Source organism: Salvelinus fontinalis, chromosome 4 (genome assembly GCF_029448725.1).
Source record: "Salvelinus fontinalis isolate EN_2023a chromosome 4, ASM2944872v1, whole genome shotgun sequence".
Taxonomy (NCBI): domain Eukaryota; kingdom Metazoa; phylum Chordata; class Actinopteri; order Salmoniformes; family Salmonidae; genus Salvelinus; species Salvelinus fontinalis.
In genome coordinates, this window is record NC_074668.1 from 31,870,297 (window position 1) to 31,894,545 (window position 24,249).

A 24,249-nucleotide genomic window follows, 5' to 3' on the forward strand; every position below is an offset into this window, starting at 1 on the left:
GCCACTATTTCAGATTGACTGTAATGAGGTTGGGTTGTATGATAATAACTGCCGAATACAGTGCATTCGGGTTAGTATTCAGACCCCTTGATGTTTTCCACATTTTGTTACATCACAGGCTTATTATTAAATGATTTCCCCCCCTCATCAATCTACACACAATACCCCATAAGGACAAAGTGAAAATATGTTTTTAGAAATGTTTGCAAATGTATTAAAAACAAATACCTTATTTACATAAGTATTCAGAACCTTTGCTTTGAGACTTGAAATTGAGCTCAGGTGTGTCCTTTTTCCATTAACCATCCTTAATGTTTCTACAACTTGAATGGAGTCCACCTGTGGTAAATTCAATTGACTGGACCTGATTTGGAAAGGCACACACCTGTCTATATAAGGTCCCACAGTTGACAGTGCATGTCAGGATTGTTGGCGAGGTAGAGAAAGAGAGCGGTTCCAGCTAAAGGTGGATTATGGACAGAGCTGGTGGAAGTCATGGACCCTGAGAGCACATTTGTTTGAAATTGAAAAGTGTCACGGTAGTGTTTGAAAAAGAATAACATCAAGCTGTAGCAGCTGCATTATTAGTGGGATGCACTGTTGAGCTCTACATCCTGAGGGGTTTGTGCTGCTTGTATAGATTATGACAGCTGGTTAAATGGTGTCCTTTGAGAAAGGAAGAACAAGATGTATGTTAGAAGGTCAGTATTATCATAAGGAGACGTATACGGAGGGGAAAAAGAGGCAGAGGGAGGAAGATGGTGAGCGTTGGTTAAAAGTGGCAGGAAAAGGGGAGATGGCTTGTTGAAGAATGGTAGAAAATGAGTGAGCTGAAGACAGGAGGAGAAATGGAAGTGAATGAGGGTGAAGTATCAGAGGTGGTAGGTGTGGTGAAGTTCTCGGAGCCCGAGGCTTGCACCGAGGTTCAGGATAAAGCTGAGTCTGACAGGAGTGATGTTTTTGGAAAAAGTGGGCCCTTGCCTTTTGGCTGATTCATTTGTGGTTTCAGGGTAGGTGAAAACAGAGTTGGGTGCTGTGGAATTGGTGAGGGTAAACAGAAGTGGTCTTGTGATAATAGTTTGTGTTTCTGCTGGTCAGAGGGAGAAGGCACTCGAGTTAAACGAATGGGGGCAAGAAATGTGGTTTTGTTTCGCTTTCAAGAAAAGGGCGCCATTGAATGGAGTGATTACAAGGGTAGCAGAACATTTAAAAGTTGACCAACTGAAGGGGAAGATTCACAGTGTTTGTGATGCTTGTCGTTTGGTGTGACTCAGACGTGTTGGTGAAAGTCGTTGTCTGTTCTTTTGAGTTTTGATGAGTCTTTGCCTGACAAAGTGATGTTAGGATATAAGTTATCCTCTATGAGCTTTTGTACCGACTACATTACGTTGTTACCGTTGTCAAGCTTATGGGCATGTGGCAGAAGTCTGTAGGAGGTAGGTTCCTAGGTGTGAGAAGTGTGCAGAAGGGCATGAGACAAAGGAATGTGTAGCATTGGGGAAAGTCGTGGTATGTGTTAATTGTAGGGGTGCCCATGGGGCTGGGGATCAGAAATGTCCCGTGCGAGAGAGTCATGTTGAGGTTTCCAGGGTTAGAGTAGTGCAGAAGTTGTCATATGCTGAGGCAGTGAAGAAAGTAGGGGGGGAAATGGATCAAGGGGGAGGGATCCTGAGAGGAGTGGTGTGAGTAGTAGATGTGTACCAGTACAGAGGGATAGGCCAAAAAGTGATATCTATTTCAGTAAGATTGGATTTTTAGCATTTATAGCAATGGTTATCAACTACTGCATGGATGGAACGTAAGTCGCAGAATATTGAGGTTGTGGTGGCAGCTGCAGAGAAGTATTTGGGTGTTCGTGACTTGACTTCAGAAGAGTTGTAGGGTGTGTTAAGTGGTGATGTACCATCATTTCAGTTTGTTGGTATGAGGTCAGACTAAATGATTAAATAGTGGAGTAGGGTGGTTTTATTTATTTTTTGTGAGTAGTTAGATGGTAGATTTATTTTAATTAAGCGAAGTACAAGGGAGGTGTACTCCAGTCTAGTAGGTGGCGGTAATGCAACATATTGGATGCCAACCGCCATTAAACCTCATCGAAGAAGTACATGTCAGAGCAAAAACCAAGCCATGAGGTAGAAGGAATTGTCCCTAGAGCTCTTAGACAGGATTGTGTCGAGGCACCGACATGGAGAAGGGTACCAAACAATTTCTGCAGCATTGAAGGTCCTAAGAACACAATCCTTCTTAAATGGAAGAAGTTTGGAACCACCAAGACTCTTCCTAGAGCTGGCTGCCAAGCTGAGCAATCGGGGGATAAGGGCCTTGGTCAGGGAGGTGACCAAGAACCCAATGGTCACTCTGACAGAGCTCCAGAGTTCCTCTGGAGATCGGAGAACCTTCCGGAAGGACAACCATCTCTGCAGCATTCCACCAAATCAGGCCTTTATGGTAGAGTGGCCAGATGGAAGCCACTCCTCAGTAAACTGCATGACAGCCCGCTTCGTGTTTGCCACTTGGCACCTAAAGACTCTCAGACCATGAGTAACAAGATCCTCTGGTCTGATGTAACCAAGATGTTGTCTGGAGGCAACCTGGCACCATCCCTACGATGAAGCATGGTGGTGGCAGCGTCATGCTGTGGGGATGTTTTTCAGTGGTAGGGACTGGGAAACTAGTCAGAATCGAGGGAAAGATGACCATAGCAAAGTACAGAGATCCTTGATGAAAACCTGCTTCAGAGTGCTCAGGACCTCCGACTGGGGCAAAGGTTCACCTTCCAACAGGACAACAACCCTAAACACACAGCCAAGACCATTCAGGAGTGGCTTCGGGACAAGTCTCTGAATGTCCTTGAGTGGGCCAGCCAGAGCCTGGACTTGAACGCAATCGAACATCTCTGGAGAGACCTGAAAATAGCTGTGCAGCGACACTCTCCATCCAACCTGACAGCGCTTGAGAGGATCTGCAGAGAAGAATGGGAGAAACTCCCCAAATACAGGTGTGCCAAGCGTGTAGCGTCATACCCGAAAAGACTAGAGGCTTACATCCCTGCAAAAGATGCTTTAACAAAGTCCAGAGTAAAGAGCCTGAATACTTATGTAAATCTGATTATGTATTTTTTTATATATATATAAATGTGAGAAAAAAAATCTAAACCTGTATTTTCTTTGTCATTATGTCAAGAAAGTACACTTTATGACATAATGCCAGATTGGCCTATCACGTACATTCCCTTATGTCAGTCATCAGTCAAAAAGAGGGTGTCTTGTCCTGCTCCTTTATCCACCCCAAGCAACAGCATTGGGGTAGGTGCATGTCTGTCATTTGTTGTGTGCAATTACAATGATTTAATATGGTCAATTTCAGAATTTTATAACATAAACATACTGTTGACAAGTAGGCTATACTGTAATTGAATGTTTGGCCTTGTGTGGTAGGTATTGGGGTTTTGACTCTATGTAGGTGTCATTACCAGCCATAAAATAATGCAATTTGTCACAACAGGTCTAAATAGATGTGCCATGACAGTATTAAGACCATGTTATGTCAGCTGTTATGACACTGGGTGTCAAGTGTTACCCAGTTTCCTTGTTTTCAGTGTAGTTGCACATTTTTCTTCATTTGTGGCAACTTTGAGTTTGGTGACTGCCACAGTTAATTTGCTAAATTACCCAAATCAGATTTGCTTTAAGAATGACACTGTCTGACTACTTAGAGCAGGGATAGGCAACTTTGTTGGGGGTGGGGGCCACCAATCTAAACTCATGAGGGGCAGCAAGAAAACTGATGCACAACTAAATTTCGAAATTGCACCTTGTGTATTTTCCCTAACAGTAAGCAGAGACACCGCCTGAGTCCCCCTCCAAAAAGGATCAGAGGACCTTCAAAAGGGGGGCCGCATGCGGCCAGTTTCCCAACCCTGAGCAAGCATGCTATACCAGTGAAAGCCGCCAGGGAGTGCCAATGATTTAAAAACATTCGCACCGCACCTTTTACTAGCTACGTCACATCTGCCTGACTTGCGCACTGAATACTAGCTAGTTAGGGTGCTGTTAGCGCATCCTCCCAATAGTATTAGTAACAATATTCAGCAGCAAACGAGCTAATGTAAATGTTATGCAACGAAGTCGTTCGAAACGCAACGGTAAGTACATTTTAAGTTTGGCTGTAGATGGACCGTGGGCATAACATACTCCTAGTACAGGGGCTAACGGTAGCCTAGCAATACCACGGCTATCGTCGTTGGTTAACCAGTGATCTGTTTGTTTCGCTAGCCAGAATCCAAACATTCGCCCGCTTAATAAGCTTGCTAGCTAACAGTTATATTGTTTACACAATAGACTAGGAAACGCTACCTAGCCAGCTAACGTATTGTCTTGGCTAACTAAACCAGCTAGCAAGCTAACTAGTTAAAATCGGACCAGTATCATTACATTATTATGCAATGCAGTACGGTTACTACGTGGCAGTTGTGCCGGTGGATGCACTAGTGGCCAAATGTCACCATTGGTATTGACACGCGTTGGTATCGATGCCATCAGTAATAATTACTGCTTAGATTGTTGCTAACGTGTTTATTTTATTTTATCAAGACAATGAGCAGATGGCGAAATGGTGAGGCTCTGAAGCCAACACCCCAGACTCGTGTCCCCTTTGAATGATTTTCATCCAGTGAACTAGGACAGTCCACGTCATGGGAAGGTAGGCTCGACCGACTGAGTAGAGGACTAAGGAAGTGTTTGGCAAAATGTGTCACATTTTGCTCTACCCTTTAATTATTATTCCATGGTCGGCGTGCATGCCGCTATTGCATAGACTAGTCAAAGTGTATTTATCCATACATACCAAGGTCTCACTTGTCCTTACAGGATCAGCTTCTCGTGCCTCCCAGCCTCATGGCACTTCAGCCTGTCACCCCTGGTTCTTCCTCGTCTACTGCTACCTTCATTCAGGCAGCTACTCTTATTTGGTCTGCTGGTGGGATTGCTAGGACTGCTTTACCTGGTGTTGGTAACAGGAAAGGGCCAGGACAGCTGGATCAGAAAGGACAACTACTTCCATAGGTGAGTCACTAGTAGCTGCACATTAGAATATATCCTTACGTATTCCTGAAAAGACAAGGAAGAAAATGGTTAGCTGAATTTGGCTTAAAATTGTCATCTTTTCATTCACCTCTGATCACCAGACACTTGGCAAGAGTCACAGATGTGGAGGCCACCGACACCAGCAATCCCAACCTGAACTACGGTTTGGTGGTAGACTGCGGTAGCAGTGGCTCCAGGGTGTTTGTGTATTGTTGGCCCCAGCACAATGGTAATCCCCATGATCTGCTTGACATACGACAGATGAGAGACCAGCACAGGAAACCAGTGGTCATGAAGATCAAGCCAGGTGAGACATACCTGGTTGCTGATGACTGGTGTGCTGCTGGGAAGAGCCACATGTATACATTTATACTCTGGTTTCATAATGTAAACTCAGCAAAAAAAGAAACGTTATCTCACTGTCAACTGCGTTTATTTTCAGCAAACTTAGGTGTAAATATTTGTATGAACATAACAAGATTCATCAACTGAGACATAAACTGAACAAGTTCCACAGACATGTGACTAACAGAAATTGAATAATGTGTCCCTGAACAAAGGGGGGGTCGGGGTCAAAATCAAAAGTAACACCAGCTGCATTAAGCACTGTAGTGCATCTCCTCATGGACTGCACCATATTTGCCAGTTCTTGCTGTGAGATGTTACCCCACTCTTCCAACAAGGCACCTGCAAGTTCCTGGACATTTCTGTGGGGAATGGCCCTAGCCCTCACCCTCCGATCCAACAGGTCCTAGACGTGGTCAATGGGATTGAGATCCGGGCTCTTCGCTGGCCATGGCAGAACACTGACATTCCTGTCTTGCAGGATTTCATGCACAGAACGAGCAGTATGGCTGGTGGAATTGTCATGGAGGGTCATGTCAGGATGAGCCTGCAGGAAGGGTACCACATGAGGGAGGAGGAGGATGTCTTCCCTGTAACGCACAGCGTTGAGATTGCCTGCAATGATAACAAGCCCAGTCCGATGATGCTGTGACACACCGCCCCAGACCATGTCGGACCCTCCTCCTCCAAATCGATCCCGTTCCAGAGTACAGGCCTCGTTGTAATGCTCATTCCTTTGACAATAAACGCGAATCCGACCATCACCCCTGGTGAGACAAAACCGTGACTTGTCAGTGAAGAGCACTTTCTGCCAGTCCTGTCTGGTCCAGCGACGGTAGGTTTGTGCCCATAGGTGACGTTGTTGCCGGTGATGTTTGGTGAGGACCTGCCTTACAAAAGGCACACAAGCCCGCAGTCCAGCCTCTCTCAGCCTATTGCGGACAGTCTGAGCACTGATGGAGGGATTCTGCGTTCCTGGTCTAACTCGGGCAGTTGTTGTTGCCATCCTGTACCTGTCCCGCAGGTGTGATGTTCGGATGTACCGATCCTGAGCAGGTGTTACACATGGTCTGCCACTGCGAGGACGATCAGCTGTCCGTCCTGTCTCCCTGTAGTGCTGTCTTAGGCGTCTCACAGTACAGACATTGCAATTTATTGCCCTGGCCACATCTGCAGTCCTCATGCCTCCTTGCAGCATGCCTAAGGCACGTTCACGCAGATGAGCAGGGACCCTGGGCATCTTTCTTTTGCTGTTTTTCAGAGTCAGTAGAAAGGCCTCTCTAGTGTCCAAAGTTTTTATAACTGTGACCTTAATTGCCTAACGTCTGTATGCTGTTAGCGCAGAAATCCTGTTAAAACACTAAGTGGTTAACGGGATCAAATTCGACAACATCCGGTGAAATCGGAGCGTGCCAAATACAGTATCGTAATATTAAACATTCATGAAAATACAAGTGTTGTACATCGTTTAAAAGCTTAACTGCTTGTTAATCCAGCCGCTTTGTCAGATTTCAAAAAGGCTTTACGACGAAAGCATACCATGCGAGTATGAGGACAGTGCCCCGCTTACAAAAGCATTAAACATTTTCCAAACAAGCAGAGGTGTCACCAAAGTCAGAAATAGCAACAAAATAAATCACTTACCTTTGAAGATCTTCCTCTGTTTGCAATCCTAAGGGTCCCAGCTACACATGAAATGGTTGTTTTGTTCGATAAAGTCCTTTATATCACAAAGTCAGTTTAGTTGGCACGCTTGATTCAGTAATCCACCTGTTTCCCTCGTTCAAAATGCATACAAATGAATCCCAAAAGTTACTAAAACTTTTTCTAATCCATCCACGGGTACCCTAATATATAAATAAACGGTAAAATTTAAGATGGAGAATAGTATGTTCATTACCGGAGATAAATAACGAAGTGCACGCCCTTATCCACGCACCCAACAATACTCAGTCAAAATGGGAGCAACCTAGAAAAACTACAAATTCTAGCTCATTTATAAAAAATATTTTAAAAAGCCTGAAACTCTTTATAAAGACTTGACATCTAGTGGAAGCCCTAGGAACTGCATTCTGGGAGGTATTCCTTTGATTTTCCAACAAACAAGGATTTGGATGGGCAGACCCCCCCCCCCCCCCCCATGAATTTTACCTCCTTTTCTCCCCAATTTCGTGGTATCCAATTGTTAATAGTTACTATCTTGTCTCATCGCTACAACTCCCATACGGGCTCGGGAGAGACGAAGGTCGAAAGCCATGCGTCCTCCGAAACACAACACAACCCAACCAAGCCGCACTGCTTCCTAACACAGCGCGCATCCAACCCGGAAGTCAGCCGCACCAATGTGTCGAAGGAAGCACCTGGCGACCTGGTTAGCCCGGGCCGCCACAGGAGTCGCTAGTGCGCGATGAGACAAGGATATCCCTACTGGTCAAACCCTCCCTAACCCGGACGACGCTAGGACAATTGTGCGTCGCCCCACAGACCTCCCGGTCGCGGCTGGCTGCGACAGAGCCTGGGCGCGAACCCAGAGTGTCTGGTGGCACAGCTAGCACTGCTATGCAGTGCCCTAGACCACTGCGCCACCCGGGAGGCCCTCAGGATGGATTCTCCTCTGGTTTTTGCCTGACATATTAGTTATGTTATACTCAGACATTATTTGAACAGTTTTAGTAATTTCAGATTTGTTTTCTATCCAATACTACCAATTATATGCATATCCTAGCTTCTGGGCCTGAGTAACAGGCAGTTTACTTTGGTCACGTCAGTCATCCGAATTACCGAATACTCCCACCGGCCTTCAAGAAGTTAACCGTTCCACAGGTGCATGTTCCTTAATTGTTTATGGTTCATTGAACAAGCATGGGAAACAGTGTTTATACCCTGTACAATGATCTGTGAAGTTATTTGGATTTTTACAAATTATCCTGAAAAAGGGTCCTGAAAAAGGACGTTTCTTTTTTTGCCGAGTTTAGAAGACATTGGCTTAGTTTAAAGCTCTTATCCATTCCACCCAATAAAGAGGGATCCATGGTCTTAATATTTTTTTGTAGGCATCTCAGAGCTTGCAAAAACACCAGAGAAGGCCAGTGATTACATCCACCCCCTGCTGAGCTTTGCTGCCCAGCACATCCCCAAACACAAGCACCAGGAGACCCCTCTCTACATCCTGTGCACGGCTGGAATGAGGGTGCTGTCTGACAGGTACACCCCAACTGAGTATTTCTCATCTTGAGATGGAAACTTGCAAGTGTTTATTTTTTATTACCGATGTGACCTCCCATGTTAACATTGGCTTATTTACTATTTTTCAGTCAACAGGAAGCACTTCTGGAGGATCTACGGACCGATATCCCTGTACATTTCAACTTCCTCTTTTCTGATTCCCATGTGGAGGTCATTTCTGGCAAGCAGGAAGGTGAGCTAACCTGTTTAGAGTAGCAGGCAAGCTAAACACTGGCCATTCAACACTGAGATGTCACCATCTGTGTTGAAAATGTGTAACACAACAGTGGAAATGCTGGAATATATAAATTGTCCTTGTTTTTGGACAGGTGTGTATGCATGGATTGGAATCAACTTTGTCCTTGGAAGGTTTAATCATGTGGCTAGTGGTAAGTATCTAAATACATTTCCTTAAGAGATCTGCATATCTTCACACGGAATACTTTAACTCCCTTATTTTACTTACCTCTGACACCACTTTATTTGTTTTCCATTCTTTTCTTCAATGGGACCCGTGACTCCTTCCCCTATCCTTCCTATAGATAGGGATGCAGTAGTAGAGGTGCAGGTACCTGGAGGTGACCAGCAGGAGGTGCTGGTGAGGAAAAGGACTGCTGGTGTTCTGGACATGGGGGGTGTCTCCACACAGATAGCATATGAAGTGCCCAAAACTGTAAGCTTTGCTTCTCCACAACAGGTTATTATCAACAACAATTTCCCTTTTTTGTGCTCTTTTAATTTGTCACTCACTCATTTTCTCTTCCCACCACTCATTCCCTGGTTAAACCTGTAAACATCATGTTTGTCCTCTGGAGATGAAGTCCTCTCCATTCAGAGTGGACTATTGGAGGTCTGCTCTAAAGATAAGCCTGCAGCATTGCTTCATAGCAGAATGTGTTAGTTCAAACTCTAAAGGTAGACTCTGCAATTTGATGTAGAGGCATACACTAAACCGCATAGTGGGGTAATTTCTGCAATAGCTAAGAGCGTTAAAGTGCAAGAATCAACTTCTTCGCTGTTTTTGATCCTCTGGCTACCATGCTGTTACAGCATGAAGCGAACCCATGCGCAGATATTGTCTGTAGCTAGCTTTCCATCCAATTGGCAACAGATTTTCATGGAAATATTCTAAAATTGCATTTTCCCACCAGATTCCATCAAATTGACTTGTTGTGGATAAATGGCTGTGTGATGACATAGTGCACATAAAACAAAAACAACAAACTTTTGCGGTTAAATAAATACTAGTTAAATGGATTTCCATTGCATTTAACTCTACTAATGGTTTTCTCTCAAAAAATGTTGCATTATATAGCGTGTTTGCCCACAACAGCTCGCAGATACAGTGTGGGTAGGACCTACATTAGATTTATTATGAACAAAATAGATCATATCACCTGAATAAGATCCTCAATATTTATTGGAAAGGAGCATCAAGCTCATCACCTTGCACTTTCACCACCCTGTGAAGTTTAATCTGTAGCCTAACAAACTGTATGGTTTCCCGACGAGTCGTAGGAGGACCACACATGTTATTGGGTGACTTTACTTCAATATGATGGTTATAATATCAATATTTGTGTGTAAGTGTTAACGCCGACATTTCTTGCATAATTTTTCCGACACAAAAAGATCCCACTTTGTCTAGCTTATTTTATCTTGTCGACGTATGGAAAGTTTACTGACAAATCTTCTGTTTCCATCAGGCCTGTTATGACTTTCTTTTTTTTATCCGTCGTGTACTGTACTTGCATAAAAAGGTTAAATGGAAACATGGTTACTGTGTGAGAGCAAAGTTTTGCATCTCGCTCATTTCAATATCTGCGGTGCTGCTCGTGGCAACGTCATTTTGCTGAGTCTACTTTTAAGATCACAGATAATGCTTAAGAGCCATCGTGCAAAACATCCATGACCAGATAATAATGCATTCATCTAAAGCAGTCCAAGTTCATCAGCTTTTCAGTCCTGCTCAATTATTTTTGCCAGTTCACAAAAATGTTTGGTTTTTAATTTACTATGACAATTTGCATGTGCTCTTGTAGTTTTTGCTTTCCAGTGAAAGTAATTCACCTGCAGTTTTTTCTAAATGCGGAACTTAATAGAACTGTCGTCTTGATCAAAGTTTCTTTAAGTAAATGGTTGTTATACATGTAGTCTTTCTATTATCAATTAATATGTTGGATATTAGTGTAGACATAGTCCTAGAAAAAAGAGAATGTAATTTCCTGGCTGATATTGAATGTTTGATTTTTATAGGAGGAAGTGGCCAAAAACTTACTTGCGGAGTTCAACCTGGGTTGCGATGCCCACCGGACAGAGCATGTCTACCGGGTGTATGTGTCCACCTTCCTGGGCTTTGGAGGCAATGCTGCTCGACAAAGATATGAGGAGAGCATTGTCAGGAACACTCTCACTAAAAACACGTAAGAACCTTTAACACAAATGCTATGATAGCTAATGATACTGATAGTTTACTAGTTTGACATTGCTCAGTGCTGTCATTATGGAGAGCTCATTTTAGTTGGTTTGTCCAGGCTCCTGGGTCAGCATGTAGGTGAAACGGCAGAGTCCCCCCTGCTCGACCCGTGTCTACCTACAGACCTGCAGGACGAGGTGGGGCCAGCCACACAGAAACTCCACCTGCGTGGCACAGGGGATTTTGATCACTGCAGACAGCTGCTTCAGCCCTTCCTTAACCGCACCAACGAGACTCACTCCTCCCTCAATGGCATCTACCAGCCTCCCATCGACTACCCCAACAGCCAGTTCTATGGGTTCTCTGAGTTCTACTACTGTACAGAGGATGTGTTGCGCATGGGCGGTGATTTTAACTCCTCAAAGTATTCTGTTGCTGCCAAGGTGAGGCCTTACCGCAGCACTTATTCAATGTAGATGCATTTCCATGCAGTTAGGAGTGTCATGTATTTCACCATAGCCTAGGCTAATTGCAGTAAAATGGTGGCTGTGTTTACAATCTACTTTGTGCTTTATCTCCAGGGTTACTGCGCCACCCAGTGGAGATCTCTGAAAGAGCGATTTGACTCAGGCTTATATGCATCTCACGCTGATGTTCACAGGCTCAAGTAAGTCCCAGCTCTGGCTCTTTAGTAAGACTTGAGTCCAGTAATAGTAAAGAGTTGTCAGGGAGAATTCATGTAAACATTTGTCTTGTGTGCAGGTACCAGTGTTTTAAATCAGCCTGGATGTATGAGGTATTCCACTCAGGCTTCTCCTTCCCTATAGACTACAAAAACCTGAGGACTGCCCTCTTAGTTTATGATAAAGAGGTGCAATGGACTCTTGGAGCCATCCTTTACAGAACCCGCTTTCTACCTTTAAGGTAAGAGAACACTTGCTGTGTCACACTTCATCATGCTTTAACACTGTGATAAGCCAATATATTTTTGCTGATTAGGATATGGAGAAAACCACACTATTTTACATTCCTTTCCAAGGGATATTCAGCAGGAGACCCTCAAAGGAGTCCACGCCCACTGGCGTCACAGCTTCTCCTTTGTCAACAACCACTACTTGTTTCTGGCCTGCTTCCTGGTTGTCTTCCTCTCCATCCTGCTCTACTTGCTGCGACTCCGACGTATCCACAGCTGTACCACGCAGCGCTGCACCCCCTCTACTGTTGAGTGGTTAGAGGAGGGTCTGGGATCCCCCTCACTCCCTATCACCCTCTAGACTTCAATTTTCACGCCAAAACCAGCTCATTTCCCTAGCTGGAGTCCCTATGCCTGCACTTTTATGTTCAGGCCTTCATTTGTTAGCTGGTCATGACGAAAAACTCAAACTGAGTTGGATTTTGAATGAGTCCAATGAACAGAGAAACAGCACTGGGAAGGGACTCTGGTATGGGAGATCTTGCATGTTGAGTTTGCATACTTGAGTTAGCCATGATTGTCTTATTTTTAATGATGTCAATCTGCCTTTTTTATGTTGCTGGAAATATGAACTAGGTACTAAGTGTAACTATCCTTGCCTGAGGTTTGAGAGCTCCCCATGCATACTTTATCCAGTCACGCAGGTTTCGTTAAAGCTTCCTGTAAGGTTCGAATGGCAGCTGCCTCATAACTTCCCCTAATTAGTCAATCAAAAACAACACATTTTTAAAGAAAGTCCCTAAAATTACTGTCTTTTCCAATTAGTGCACAGCATTGAATCAATGTGAATAGACAAGAGCAGGTTCGAGGATGATAGGGAAACCGTTACTGTTTAGAGTACATACTGTATTAGCTCATGTATAGATTCTCTGTACTTGAGTGGAGTTTCACTTCCTTTCCTGTCACATTATCCTGATGCAATTTAATTTGTGTGTGTACTAGCAGCTCTGTTTGGGTGCATGATCAGTGAATGCTTATTTATTGTGTGGAGGAATGGTGTATGCCTCTGCTTACCTTCTGTGTACTCCTCAGTGTAGACAGACACCTGTCATACTTATTTTGATTGTCACCGCTTCTTTTTTTTAACTTTAGTTTCTTTGTATCCTTTGTTCTGCCTTCTATTGCAGAACAGGCAGCATTTATCAAAGCTGCAATGGTGCAATATTTATTGTCTTATCACTGGAGAGACACTCCAGCCCACATCAGCTGAATCCACACAGGGCTCAGAGCTACAGTAGGGTAAAAATGTCTGCTGTCTTTTCAGCTCAATGGTGGCAAGTGATGGGATGCAGATAATTTAATTTGGAATCTCGACAAACACACTGGGCTTCGTTTTCAGAAGCTGTGATATCACTGCTGTAAAGGGGTTAGTTTATGAAAGCATATAGGCCATATTTATATTGAAGGGTGTACTTAAATCAATTCAGTTTTCACAGGATTTTTGTTTTGTTTAACAATACCATTGGTGTTGAATAATAAAGAGATTGTTTTGAGACTTATGGTTCAAAATATCAACGAAGGCTACAAAAATCATCAATCTGTTGATTTTCACTTGTGTTCACGTGGAATATATTGGGTGCCCTTGTGGTCTTGAGGAGAGTTGGATGGAAATTGCTGATGAGTTTGAGTCCCTGCTGGTGATGTAAGTATTGAGTAAATAAACACATGCATATTTACAGCAGCCATGGTCAGGGTTTACACGTCCCCAGTAGCACGGGAAGAAAAGGGGTGTACCACAAGGATATCAATCAAGACGACTAAGTTGCAGTCAGCCACTAATGACCAGGTCACCAAGCCCATGTTGTTGTAGCCGGCCTGTCTCAGAGTCTGGGTGACCAGGTTTGAAACACTGCACTGGGGGTTTGTTTTCACTCTCCCTATCTGTGCTGTGTTACATTTCAGGTCTGCCAGCTGGTGATGGATGAGTGTGACGAGGACGTTTAGTTTAATACAGGTTGACCATTGAGATGGGGAATGTAAATACTGCATTGAACAGATTACATGCAATGCATTTTACAGATTTATCTATTTTCACTATGAATTGTCCTTATCTCTGTGGCCACTTGGCTATTGTCCTGTAATTGTGAGAAATGCTTTGAGCTGAAACAACAGTATTTAACTGGTCAAATTGTTTAGCTTAGCTAGTGGTCATTAATTCAAAGTGCCAGAGACTAGCGACAGTAGTTGTCTGAGATGTCGGCACTTCACATTTGTAAATTCAGTAAAGGTCTAACCTCACAAACCTCCTGCTGGCCTACACTATTCCTGTCACAGATAACCTTATCGCAATGTCCATATGGAATTATAGAAAGTACATACTGCATGCATAATTGCACATCACAGATATTTTTTGATGCTCTGTCTGCACCCTAGGGCAGCCAATGGTTTTAATTCCAATAGGGGGCATTGTTACCCATGGTAGCATTTTACAGTTACCCTGTAAGTACAGTCTTATATAATTAAATGTATCAAACCAAGCAGAATGTTACAAATCAGAAATAGTCATGTAATAGCCACAGCATATGTGAGAGGGAATATAGTCCAATATTTGCTCTAATTTTTTAATTCCCTCTCAGATCATTGTTGAAAGTGTATACCAGCTGTAGTTGTCACCAGCAGAATTTGTGTACAAGTGGTGCAGGTGCTTCAAGAGGCTGCTCTTCATGTGCTGAGTCATCCTCTGTCTACACATGGGTCATACCACTTCAACTTCCTCCCTCCCCACTGAGTTGCACTGACGTTGGTTACGCGAGGAAGTTTGAAGGCGGGATGTTTGAGGAGCTTACCCTACAACTTGTGAGGTGATGGTAGGGCTGTGGGAGGGATCCCATCTGATCCTGCCTCTGCTGCACCTCATTCACTGTCTTAAACAGTAGGCCTTATAAACAAACTAACGAGAATTTATTTCCACAGCTTTACCACTTGGATTAGATAAGGAATAAATTTGTTGTGGCAGAATATTACATTTTAATGTATATATGAGACATAGACATACAGTTTAAAGTACACTACATGACCAAAAGTATGTGGACACCTGCTCGTTGAACATCTCATTTCAAAACCATGGGCATTAAAATGGAGTTGGTCCCCGATTTGCTGCAATAGCAGCCTCCACTCTTCTGGGGAGGCTTTGCACTAGATGTTGGAAAATTGCTGGAGGGACTTGCTTCCATTCAGCCACAAGAGCATTAGTGATGTTGGGCAGTTAGACCTGGCTCACAGTCAGCGTTCCAACTCATCCCAAAGGTGTTTGATGGGGTTGAGGTCAGGGCTTTGTGCAGACCAGTCAAGTTCTTCCACACCGATCTCGACAAACCTTTTCTGTATGGACCTTGCACGGGGGTATTGTCATGCTGAAACAGGAAAGGGCCTTCCACAAACTGTTGCCACAAAGTTGGAAGCACAGAATCGTCAAGAATGCCATTGTATGCTGTATAGTTAAAATTTCCCTTCACTGGAACTAAGGGGCATAGGCTGAACCATGAGAAACATCCCCAGAACATTATTCCTCCTCCAGCAGAGTTTCCACACTCCAGAGTCCAACGGCAGCAAACTTTGTACCACTCCAGTCGACGCTTGGCATTGCACATGGTGATCTTAGGCTTATGTACAGCTGCTCAGCTATGGAAACCCATTTCATGAAGCTCCCTTGTGCTGACGTTGCTTCCAGAGACAGTTTGGAACTCGATAGTGCGTGTTGCAACCAAGGACATACAATTTTTATGCTCTACGCGCCTCGGCGATCCCGTTCTGTGAGCTTGTGTGGCCTACCACTTCGCAATGAGCCGTTGTTGCTCCTGGATGTTTCCAATTCAGAATAAAAGCAATTACAGTTGACCGGGGCAGCTCTAGCAGGGCAGAAATTTGACAAACTGACTTGTTGGAAAAGTGGCATCCTATGACAGTTCCACGTTGAAAGTCACTGAACTCTTCAGTAATGCCATTATACTGCCAATGTTTGTCTATGGAGATTGCATGGTGGTGTGCTCAATTTTATACACATCAGCAACGGGTGTGGTTGAAATAGCCAAATCCACTAATTTGAAGGGGTGACCACATGCCTTTGGTGATGTAGTGTATACTGTATCTGGACAGGTGTCTAGACTAGGGAGAACAATCTTGATAACAATTTAAGTAGCCTCATCTTAAATGTTTTATGATTGATAATGAGTAGATGATCATTCTGTCTTTGCGACACTAGACAGGTTTCCATCCAACCTTTTTATGCAGTAGAGTAGGCTAAATGTTGGACAAAACATTTCAAGACAGTTGAAATGTCGACAAAACAAAATATGCTAGACAAATTGGTGTCATTTGGGTTGGTAAAATTAATTATGCGGGAAATGGCGGCGGAAACGCCTTTATGCGAAAGAATTTACATAATAACCATCATATCAAAGTCAATTTGGAGTCACGCGATTATGTGTTGTGTGGTACTCCCACTTCGATTTGGGAAAGCATGCAGTTTATTAGGCTAGATTAAATACATTATGATCAACTTCACAGGGTGGCGAAAGTGCACGGTCATGAGCTTGACGATCCTTTCCAATAAATACCGAGGATCTTATTCTGGTGACATGATGATAGATGCTTGGCTGCCGTTTGACAAATAAAAATAGTCTTGCTCTTTTGTCCATAATAATCTCATCATGCAGTAGGCTATACCCGCACTGAGTGGTCACATTCGCTGTATAACCCCCACAAAAATTGTGATAAAACGATCAGTAGAGTTGAAAATGCGATGGAAACCCATTTAAATTGGATTTCGTATTAGGTACATGGGAATTTAACCGCAACAGCTAGTTTTATGTGCACTACTCAACACGCACAGCCTTTCATAAAGTAAAATTGATGGAAACATCTCTGGTGGAAAAATGCTTTTAGAATATTCACATGAAAATCTGTCGGCAATTGGATGGAAACCTATTTTATGTGACGTTCTTTTAAACTACTTATGTAGATCAACATTTGGTCCTGTTCAGTGGCAGAACTAAAGTTTTATACATGGGGTGGCCAGGGGGTGACCAAGGCTACTTCAGGGGGTCCATAGACCATGACAGAAAATTACTGTGTAACCCTAACCTGGCATCTAAGGAGCATGAATGAATCCTATAATTGCTGATTAGAGGTAGAAGTGATAATTCACTTAACCCAGAGTTTTTCAATGTGACAGATAGTGTGGTCCAAAAGAGTTACTTCTCTAGAATTCTTTAACATACTATGAATAGTCAGTGTTTCCACCTGCAGCTCAATTTCTTTCTCTCACACACAGGAGAGACTTGGGTCACTCTGTTTTCATGAATATATCATCTGGGTCTATAAGTGTTGAACATCCAAAATATTTTCAGAAAATAAAGCTCAAGCTCTAAGGAGATAAGCTAGCATTTGTGTGTTACATAAATTGCATTGTTTATTTACAAAAAGGTAAACTTACTGCAATTTGACATACCAGATATCAAGCAGAAATGGACTTTAAAAATAATTTTGGTGCCCAGCAATATTACAAATTTACAGTATCATATTTATGCTCATATATATTATGTTAACTAATAGCAAAGAAGAGTTTTGGAATTGGCCTAATAAAGACCAAATTAAATCTCTGTGACATGATACCCTTTGGATTTATCATTTTAGAATGTCAGTGTACTAGCTAGTACACAGTGCAAGGTTTTAATCATGACCAGAGGGACCGAAATATCCTAGGTAGATTTAAAACAGCATAATTCTGCGGTTCTGGTGAGAACTGGCTAAATGTTTCACAAACTCCTCCATGTTGAGGGAGCGTGCCCTCCTTGACTCAACACTGAGAATTCCGAGGTGACTTAACCTGTCATCAACCATTGTTGTCCTAAAGTGGGTTTTAATTTGTTTTAAAGCTGAGAAGCTTCTCTCGCAAGAAGCACTGCTGACTGGTGTAACAGAAATCTTACAAAGTCGAAATAGCTCATGGAAGATCTCTTTATAAGGTTCTAGAAACACAACAAAGTCAAGGAGAGTAGACGGTCTGTACATTCCACTTTTCTCTCTCCTATCAAGAAGCCGCTTGGTTTGATGAACCTCATGTTGAGGTCCTCTAAATCTGACTCAAAGGTATGAGCAAAGGCAAACAGAGGCTCCTCAATCAAGAACGTTGTATTCTTTGGGTTGAGAGACTGGACCCCTTGCATTATCTTGCAATTCTTCTTTGAAAAACACCTCTGCAGCTGAGCTGTGAGACTGTCAAGCACCTGATAAAAGATAGCTCTTTGGAAGCTCTCACCATCACTATGGTCACTATTTTTCTGTCCTACAGTGCTCATCATCAATGAGTCATGAAATCTTAAGCTTGTTTTAGGCTGTTTTTTTACACACTGTTTGAACACTTATTTTGCAGTGCTCTGCAATCTCTTCAAACTCTTTCCATAGTTCTCCAAAGTAACACTCACTTCTGTAGTCCTGTAATGTGTCTGTAAGGGCACCTACTAGATCCACAGCCCTTGCTAGGTCAAGAGAGCTTGATTGGAGCATGTCAGAAAGACATTTGGCATCACCAAGCACTTTACAAAAGGTAACCAAAGGCCCTATGAAATGTAAATCTATCTGAGAAAGAAGGCCGCTTGCCTCCACTGATCTATCACCACTATTTTCAGGTGTGAATACCTGTAGCACTCTCAGAACTGCTGGAAGACTGTCCCTCAGATTACGGCATGCCATGTAGTCCAGACCATGTTTTTCAAGGCAATCAACTATAATTCTTGTGAGACCTGCTGCATCTAAGCTTTCAGCTGACTGAAAGTGTAAAGAGCTTCCGTGGATGACCCCGTTGTAATAGTACCTCACAACTAAAGCCATTTGTTCTTTTTTCTTTAAATCTTTGGTTTCATCTGCAATTACACTAAAAAATCCACTTTATTTTACTTCTCTTATTAATTTACTTTGTACCATCTCAGCTAAGCCCTCAATAACTTTGTTCTGGATTTGGTGTCTTGTGTACTTAGCATTGCCACATGCATTCATCCTTTTCTCTATGAGAGGGTCATACGTTGCTATTTCTTCTAAGATTGTCAAAAAATGACCCTTGTGAGAGTCATCAGACTCTCGATGACCTCTGCGCTACATTTTGAGTGGCAAATAGTAGGAGCACATCTGCAATTGTTTTAATGTAAGTACAGTTTTCCTTCACTTTCTTTTCCCGGTCCTCATTTATGACATCTAACATTGATGAGTTGCTGTCAATAGGCTACCATTGGGTCCTTTTGGAACAGAAGTCTGATATATCTGCCTTTCTTTTCCTGTTTGATTGACCCTATGCAAAAGTAAGACCGTCTATGGTTACATCTAAGCATCCAATTACCCACATTTTAGTCCAATCTCAATTACAAATCCCCATTATCATAACTGTACGTTAAAATCAACTACCAGCCTAAATTACTAGTTAGATCATGGCTAGCCCTACTCTGCATTAAGTAATTTAGCTAGCTACAATTTCTTACAACTTTACGATAGCAAACAGGCTATCTGCAAACTGTGGTAATCTTTTGAATAATGTTAACATATTGATAATAACAATTGTTCGTTTTGAGTTCAAGTATGACAATCTAGCTGAGTTAATGGATTTCAAATTGCTGATTGTCAACTTGCTGAACACTGACAGCTGTAGCCTACTAGTTACCCCACATTAGCTAAACATTCGTATACTGTAACTTATGACACTGCACTGTATGTGTGTATTACTAGCACAGATGTAAACATAATGTTAGGCTAAATTGGGAACCGATCTCTCTTATCTGGTTAACTGTCTGCCAAAGGTCTAACGTTAACTTACACAGCGAATCAACTTTCGTAAAAATTGTTCAGGAAACCTAAACCCGATGCTAAACCTTAAAACTTACTTCAAATATGATGCTTTCGCCAATCGCTTTGAAGAGCTTGTGGAGCTGTGGCAATATTATCTCTTCTTCTTCTGTATCTTCTTCTTATTCTTCTGTATCTCGCAACCAACGTTAATATTCTCTCTTCCTCGTCCTCGATTTGAAAAATGCGCCGCCTAACGTCAAAATAAATGCTTCTTGAAATGAGGTGAAATGAGATGTCAATCAACATCAAACTGCCAGAAGCTAATTAAATGTTCCTGTTGCCACAACTAAGGTTTGCACTGGTGGGCCTAATTTGATCTCAAAGTTACATTTTTACTTCTGGTCTGCAACCAGAGTCAGTGGATAGCAGAAAGCCAGATAACAAATTACTGAGAGATGTAATGTAGAAAATGTGAGAATGGGTTTTGAACACACGTGTTGAGATTTTTTGGTTGTTAGAGGCCATTTTGAACCAAAACTACATTACAGAGACCAACTGTGATTGATTAACTCCTGTTCTGGTATTTCTAGAGTATCTGAAACTAAAGGATTGATATGCTGCTCCTCTTTGAGATAGAAGCTGTTTTTCAGTCTGATGCACCTATACCGACCTAGCCTTCTGGATGATAGTGGGGTGAACAGGCCGTAGCTTGGGTGGTTGATGTCCTTGATGATCTTTTTGGCCTTCCTGTGACATCAGGTGCTGTAGGTGTCCTGAAAGGCAGGTAGTTTGCCCCCAGTGCTGTGTTGGGCAGACTGCACCACCCTCTGGAGAGCCCTGCGGTTGCGGGCGGTGCAGTTGCTGTATCAGGCAGGATGATCTGATTTCACCATCTCCACTGTGGTCCCGTTGATGTGGATAGGGGCGTGCTCCCTTTGCTGTTGAAGTCCACGATCAGCTCCTTTGTTTTGTTGATGTTGAGTGAGAGGTTATTTTCCTGGTACCACTCTCCCAGGGCCCTCACCTCCTCCTTGTAGGCTGTCTTGTCAATGTTGGTAATCAGGCCTACTACTGTTGTGTCGTCTGCAAACTTGATGATTGAGTTGGAGGCGTGCGTGGCCACGCAGTCATGGGTAAACAGGGTGTACAGGAGGGGGCTGAGCATGCACCCTTGTGGGGCCCCGTGTTGAGAATCAGCAAAGTGGAGGTATTGTTTCCTACCTTCACCAGCTGGGGTGTGGACTGTCAGGAAGTCCAGGACCCAGTTGCACAGGGCGAGGTTCAGACCCAGGGCCCGAGCTTAATGATGAGCTTGGGGGGTACTATGGTGTTGAATGCTGAGCTATAGTCAATGAACATTATTCTTACATCGGTATTCCTTTTGTCCAGATGGGATAGGGCAGTGTGTAGTGCGATGGCGATTGCATCGTCTGTTGATCTATTGGGGCGGTAAACAAATTGAAGTGGGTCCAGGGTGTCAGGTAAGGTAAAGGTGATATGATCCTTAACTAGCCTCTCAAAGCACTTCATGATGACAGAAGTGAGTGTTACAGGGCGATAGTCATTAAGTTCACTTATCTTTGCTTTCTTGGGTACAGGAACAATGGTAGACATATTGAAGCAAGTTGGGACAGCAGACTGGGATAGGGAGAGATTGAATATGGCTGTAAACACTCCAGCCAGCTGGTCTGCGCATGTTCTGAGAACACATCTAAGGATGCCGTCTGGGCTGGCAGCCTTGCGAGGGTTAACACGCTTAAATGTCTCACTCATGTCGGCCACAGAGAAGGAGAGGCCACAGTCCTTGGTAGCGGGCCGCGTCAGTGGCCCAGTGTATCCTCAAAGCAGGCGAAGAAGGTGTTTAGCTTGTCCAGAAGGAAGACGTCAGTGTCCACGACGTGGATGGTTTTTCCTTTGTAGTCCGTGATTGTCTGTAGACCCTGCCACATACGTCTTGTGTCGGAGCCGTTGAGTTACGACTCCATTTTGTCTCTGTATTAACTTTGCCTGTTTGATTGCCTTATGCAGGGAATAACTACACTCTTTGTATTCGGCCATATTCCCAGTCACCTTGCCATGGTTAAATGTGATGGTTTGTGCTTGAAATTTTGCGTGAATACTGCCATCTATCCACAGTTTCTGGTTTAGGTAGGTTTTAATAGTTACAGTGGGTACAACATCTCCTATACACTTCCTGACAATCTTGAAGCATGGATTCCGATTGGTCAGACCAGCGTTAAATAGACCTTAGCACGGGTACTTCCTGTTTGATTTTCTGCATATAGGAGGGAGGAGTAAAATGAAGTCGTGATCAGATTTGCCAAAGGGAGGGCAGGGGAGGGACTTGTAGACATTTTGAAAAGTTGAGTAGCAGTGGTCCAATGTCTTTCCAGTGCGAGTACCACAGTCTATGTATTGGTAGAACTTCGGTAGCGTTTTCCTCAAATTTGCTTTGTTAAAATCTCCAGCTACACTCAGGATATGTGGTTTCCAGTTTGCATAAAGTACAGTGTAGTTTTTTGAGGGTTGTCGTGGTATCGGCATGAGGGGGAATATACATGGCTATGACTATAACCGAAGATCATTCTTTTGTGAGGTAATAGGGTCGTCATTTGATTGTGAAGTATTCTAGGTCGGGTGAACACAAGGAATTGAGTTTATGTATGTTATCAGAATCACACCATGAGTAGTTAATCATGAAACATACACCCCCGCCTTTCTTCTTCCTGGAGAGTTCTTTATTCCTGTCTGCGCGATGTACTCAGAACCCAGCTGGCCTTATGGATGGGGACATTATATCCGGAGAGAGCCATGATTCCATGAAACAGAGTATGTTACGGTCCTTGATGTCTCTCTGGTAGGAGATCTTCGCCCTGAGCTCATCTACTTTATTGTTCAGAGACTGAACATTAGCAAGTAATATACTCGGAAGCGGTGGATGGTGTGCATGCCTCCTGAGTCGGACTAGAAGTCCACTCCGACTACCTCTTCTCCGCCAGCGGTGTCTTGGAGCAGCCTCTGGGATAAGTTCCCTTGCCCTGGGGGGTACGAACAAAGGATCCAATTCGGGAAAGTCGTATTCCTGGTCGTAATGCTGGTGAGTTACCGCCGTTCTGATATCCAAAAGTTATTTCTGGCTGTATGTAATAACATAAACTTTCTGGGCTAACAATGTAAGAAATAACAGACAAAAAAACGAAATAGTGCAAAGTTGCTTAAGAGCTAGAAGCAGAGCTGCCATGTCTGTCGGCGCCATCTTGTCTCTTCGCCCTAAAAATGGGAGTCGTTGTCCACAAAGTGGCACAGTAGTCTGTCTAGCTCCCACCTATCCTTTCTTTGGATTGGTGGATACATCTCATTATTGTAATCCATTTTTAAATATTTTCGATGAGGGTTGTTGACGTCAACTTCCTGTATTCAATGGAGAGAGAGGCTATGCTACTAGCCTCATGCCATGAATATGCATAACCATCTCGAGACAACTCCGATGTAGTGTTTTTTTCTCACGTGTCCTACTTATATCAGTACACTTGTTACAATTTAACAATTATGAAACTTGTATTTAATCAAATAAACAAAACTTTTTTTTTTAAACCAAATTCAACAGTCTGATTGAGCCCCACAGTGGAGGTGTCATAATACACATAAATCTTAGTGGTCAAACAGGGAAATGTTCCAGTCATTTTAAAATAAGGGCTATGTTTCATGTAGGCTTACCCTGGCATGACATTTTGTTAACCATGTAAATCTCTCTTGGACAAGGACACTTCTATCAATACATTTGGCTCTATTTAGTCTCAGATTCAAAAATTCTAATTAGCATTAATGTAGACATCTTGCAAAACTACAAATCCCTGCAAGCTCCTACCCGTCATCTCTAGCTGACACCTTTGCTAACAGGTATTGTGTCAATTTAAAACTTGCACAAGAAAGTTCACAGAATTGTCCATTTAAAGTAATGTAGGATACAGGCCAATATATTGATAAAAGTAACCTTGTCCTAGAGAGATTTACACGATTATCAAAACGTCACACCAGGGTAAGCCTACACAAAACACAGCACTTATTTTACTTGTTTCTAAAATCCTCTATGGGAAAAATTAATGGTGGAAAAATTATTGGAACCATTTCCCTGTTTGACCGCCAGATTATATGGTAATTATGGCTCATACTATGGTACCCTATTGACCTCCATACAAAAACTCCATGCTTGGAGGGAGACAGCTAGATTTTATACCGAGTTGGGCCTCTCTCTTCCTCTTTGGTTTAGCTAATGTTCCACTCCTTGTACTCCATACTCGCATCAACCCTCAGTTAATGTTGAGGGGATTTTAAGTGCTTCCTCATGCGGTATTCTAGTGGCATTGTCGGTTATTATTTAGTAAGGGTAAAAATGACAAAAATCCTAGAAAAATGTATTACTTTTGAAA

The 24,249-nt window shown here is 43.0% G+C and overlaps 1 protein-coding gene across 2 annotated transcripts; it reads left to right on the forward strand.

Annotated features, from left to right (window-relative positions):
• The first annotated feature begins 4,000 nt into the window (after nucleotides 1–4,000).
• Nucleotides 4,001–13,538, forward strand: entpd4 (ectonucleoside triphosphate diphosphohydrolase 4). 2 transcript variants are annotated; one of them, XM_055919678.1, is made up of 13 exons: nucleotides 4,001–4,144; nucleotides 4,593–4,701; nucleotides 4,869–5,063; nucleotides 5,186–5,391; nucleotides 8,483–8,633; nucleotides 8,744–8,847; nucleotides 8,984–9,043; nucleotides 9,197–9,351; nucleotides 10,911–11,077; nucleotides 11,189–11,513; nucleotides 11,652–11,737; nucleotides 11,833–11,994; nucleotides 12,110–13,538. In XM_055919678.1, the coding sequence occupies exons 2-13, from the start codon at nucleotides 4,694–4,696 to the stop codon at nucleotides 12,342–12,344; spliced, it is 1,854 nt and encodes a 617-aa protein (XP_055775653.1). In that variant the 5' UTR covers nucleotides 4,001–4,144; nucleotides 4,593–4,693; the 3' UTR covers nucleotides 12,345–13,538. The 2 variants fall into 2 exon arrangements, with proteins under 2 accessions (XP_055775653.1, XP_055775654.1); XM_055919679.1 differs by having other exon boundaries at nucleotides 9,197–9,327.
• Nucleotides 13,539–24,249: the final 10,711 nt, after the last annotated feature.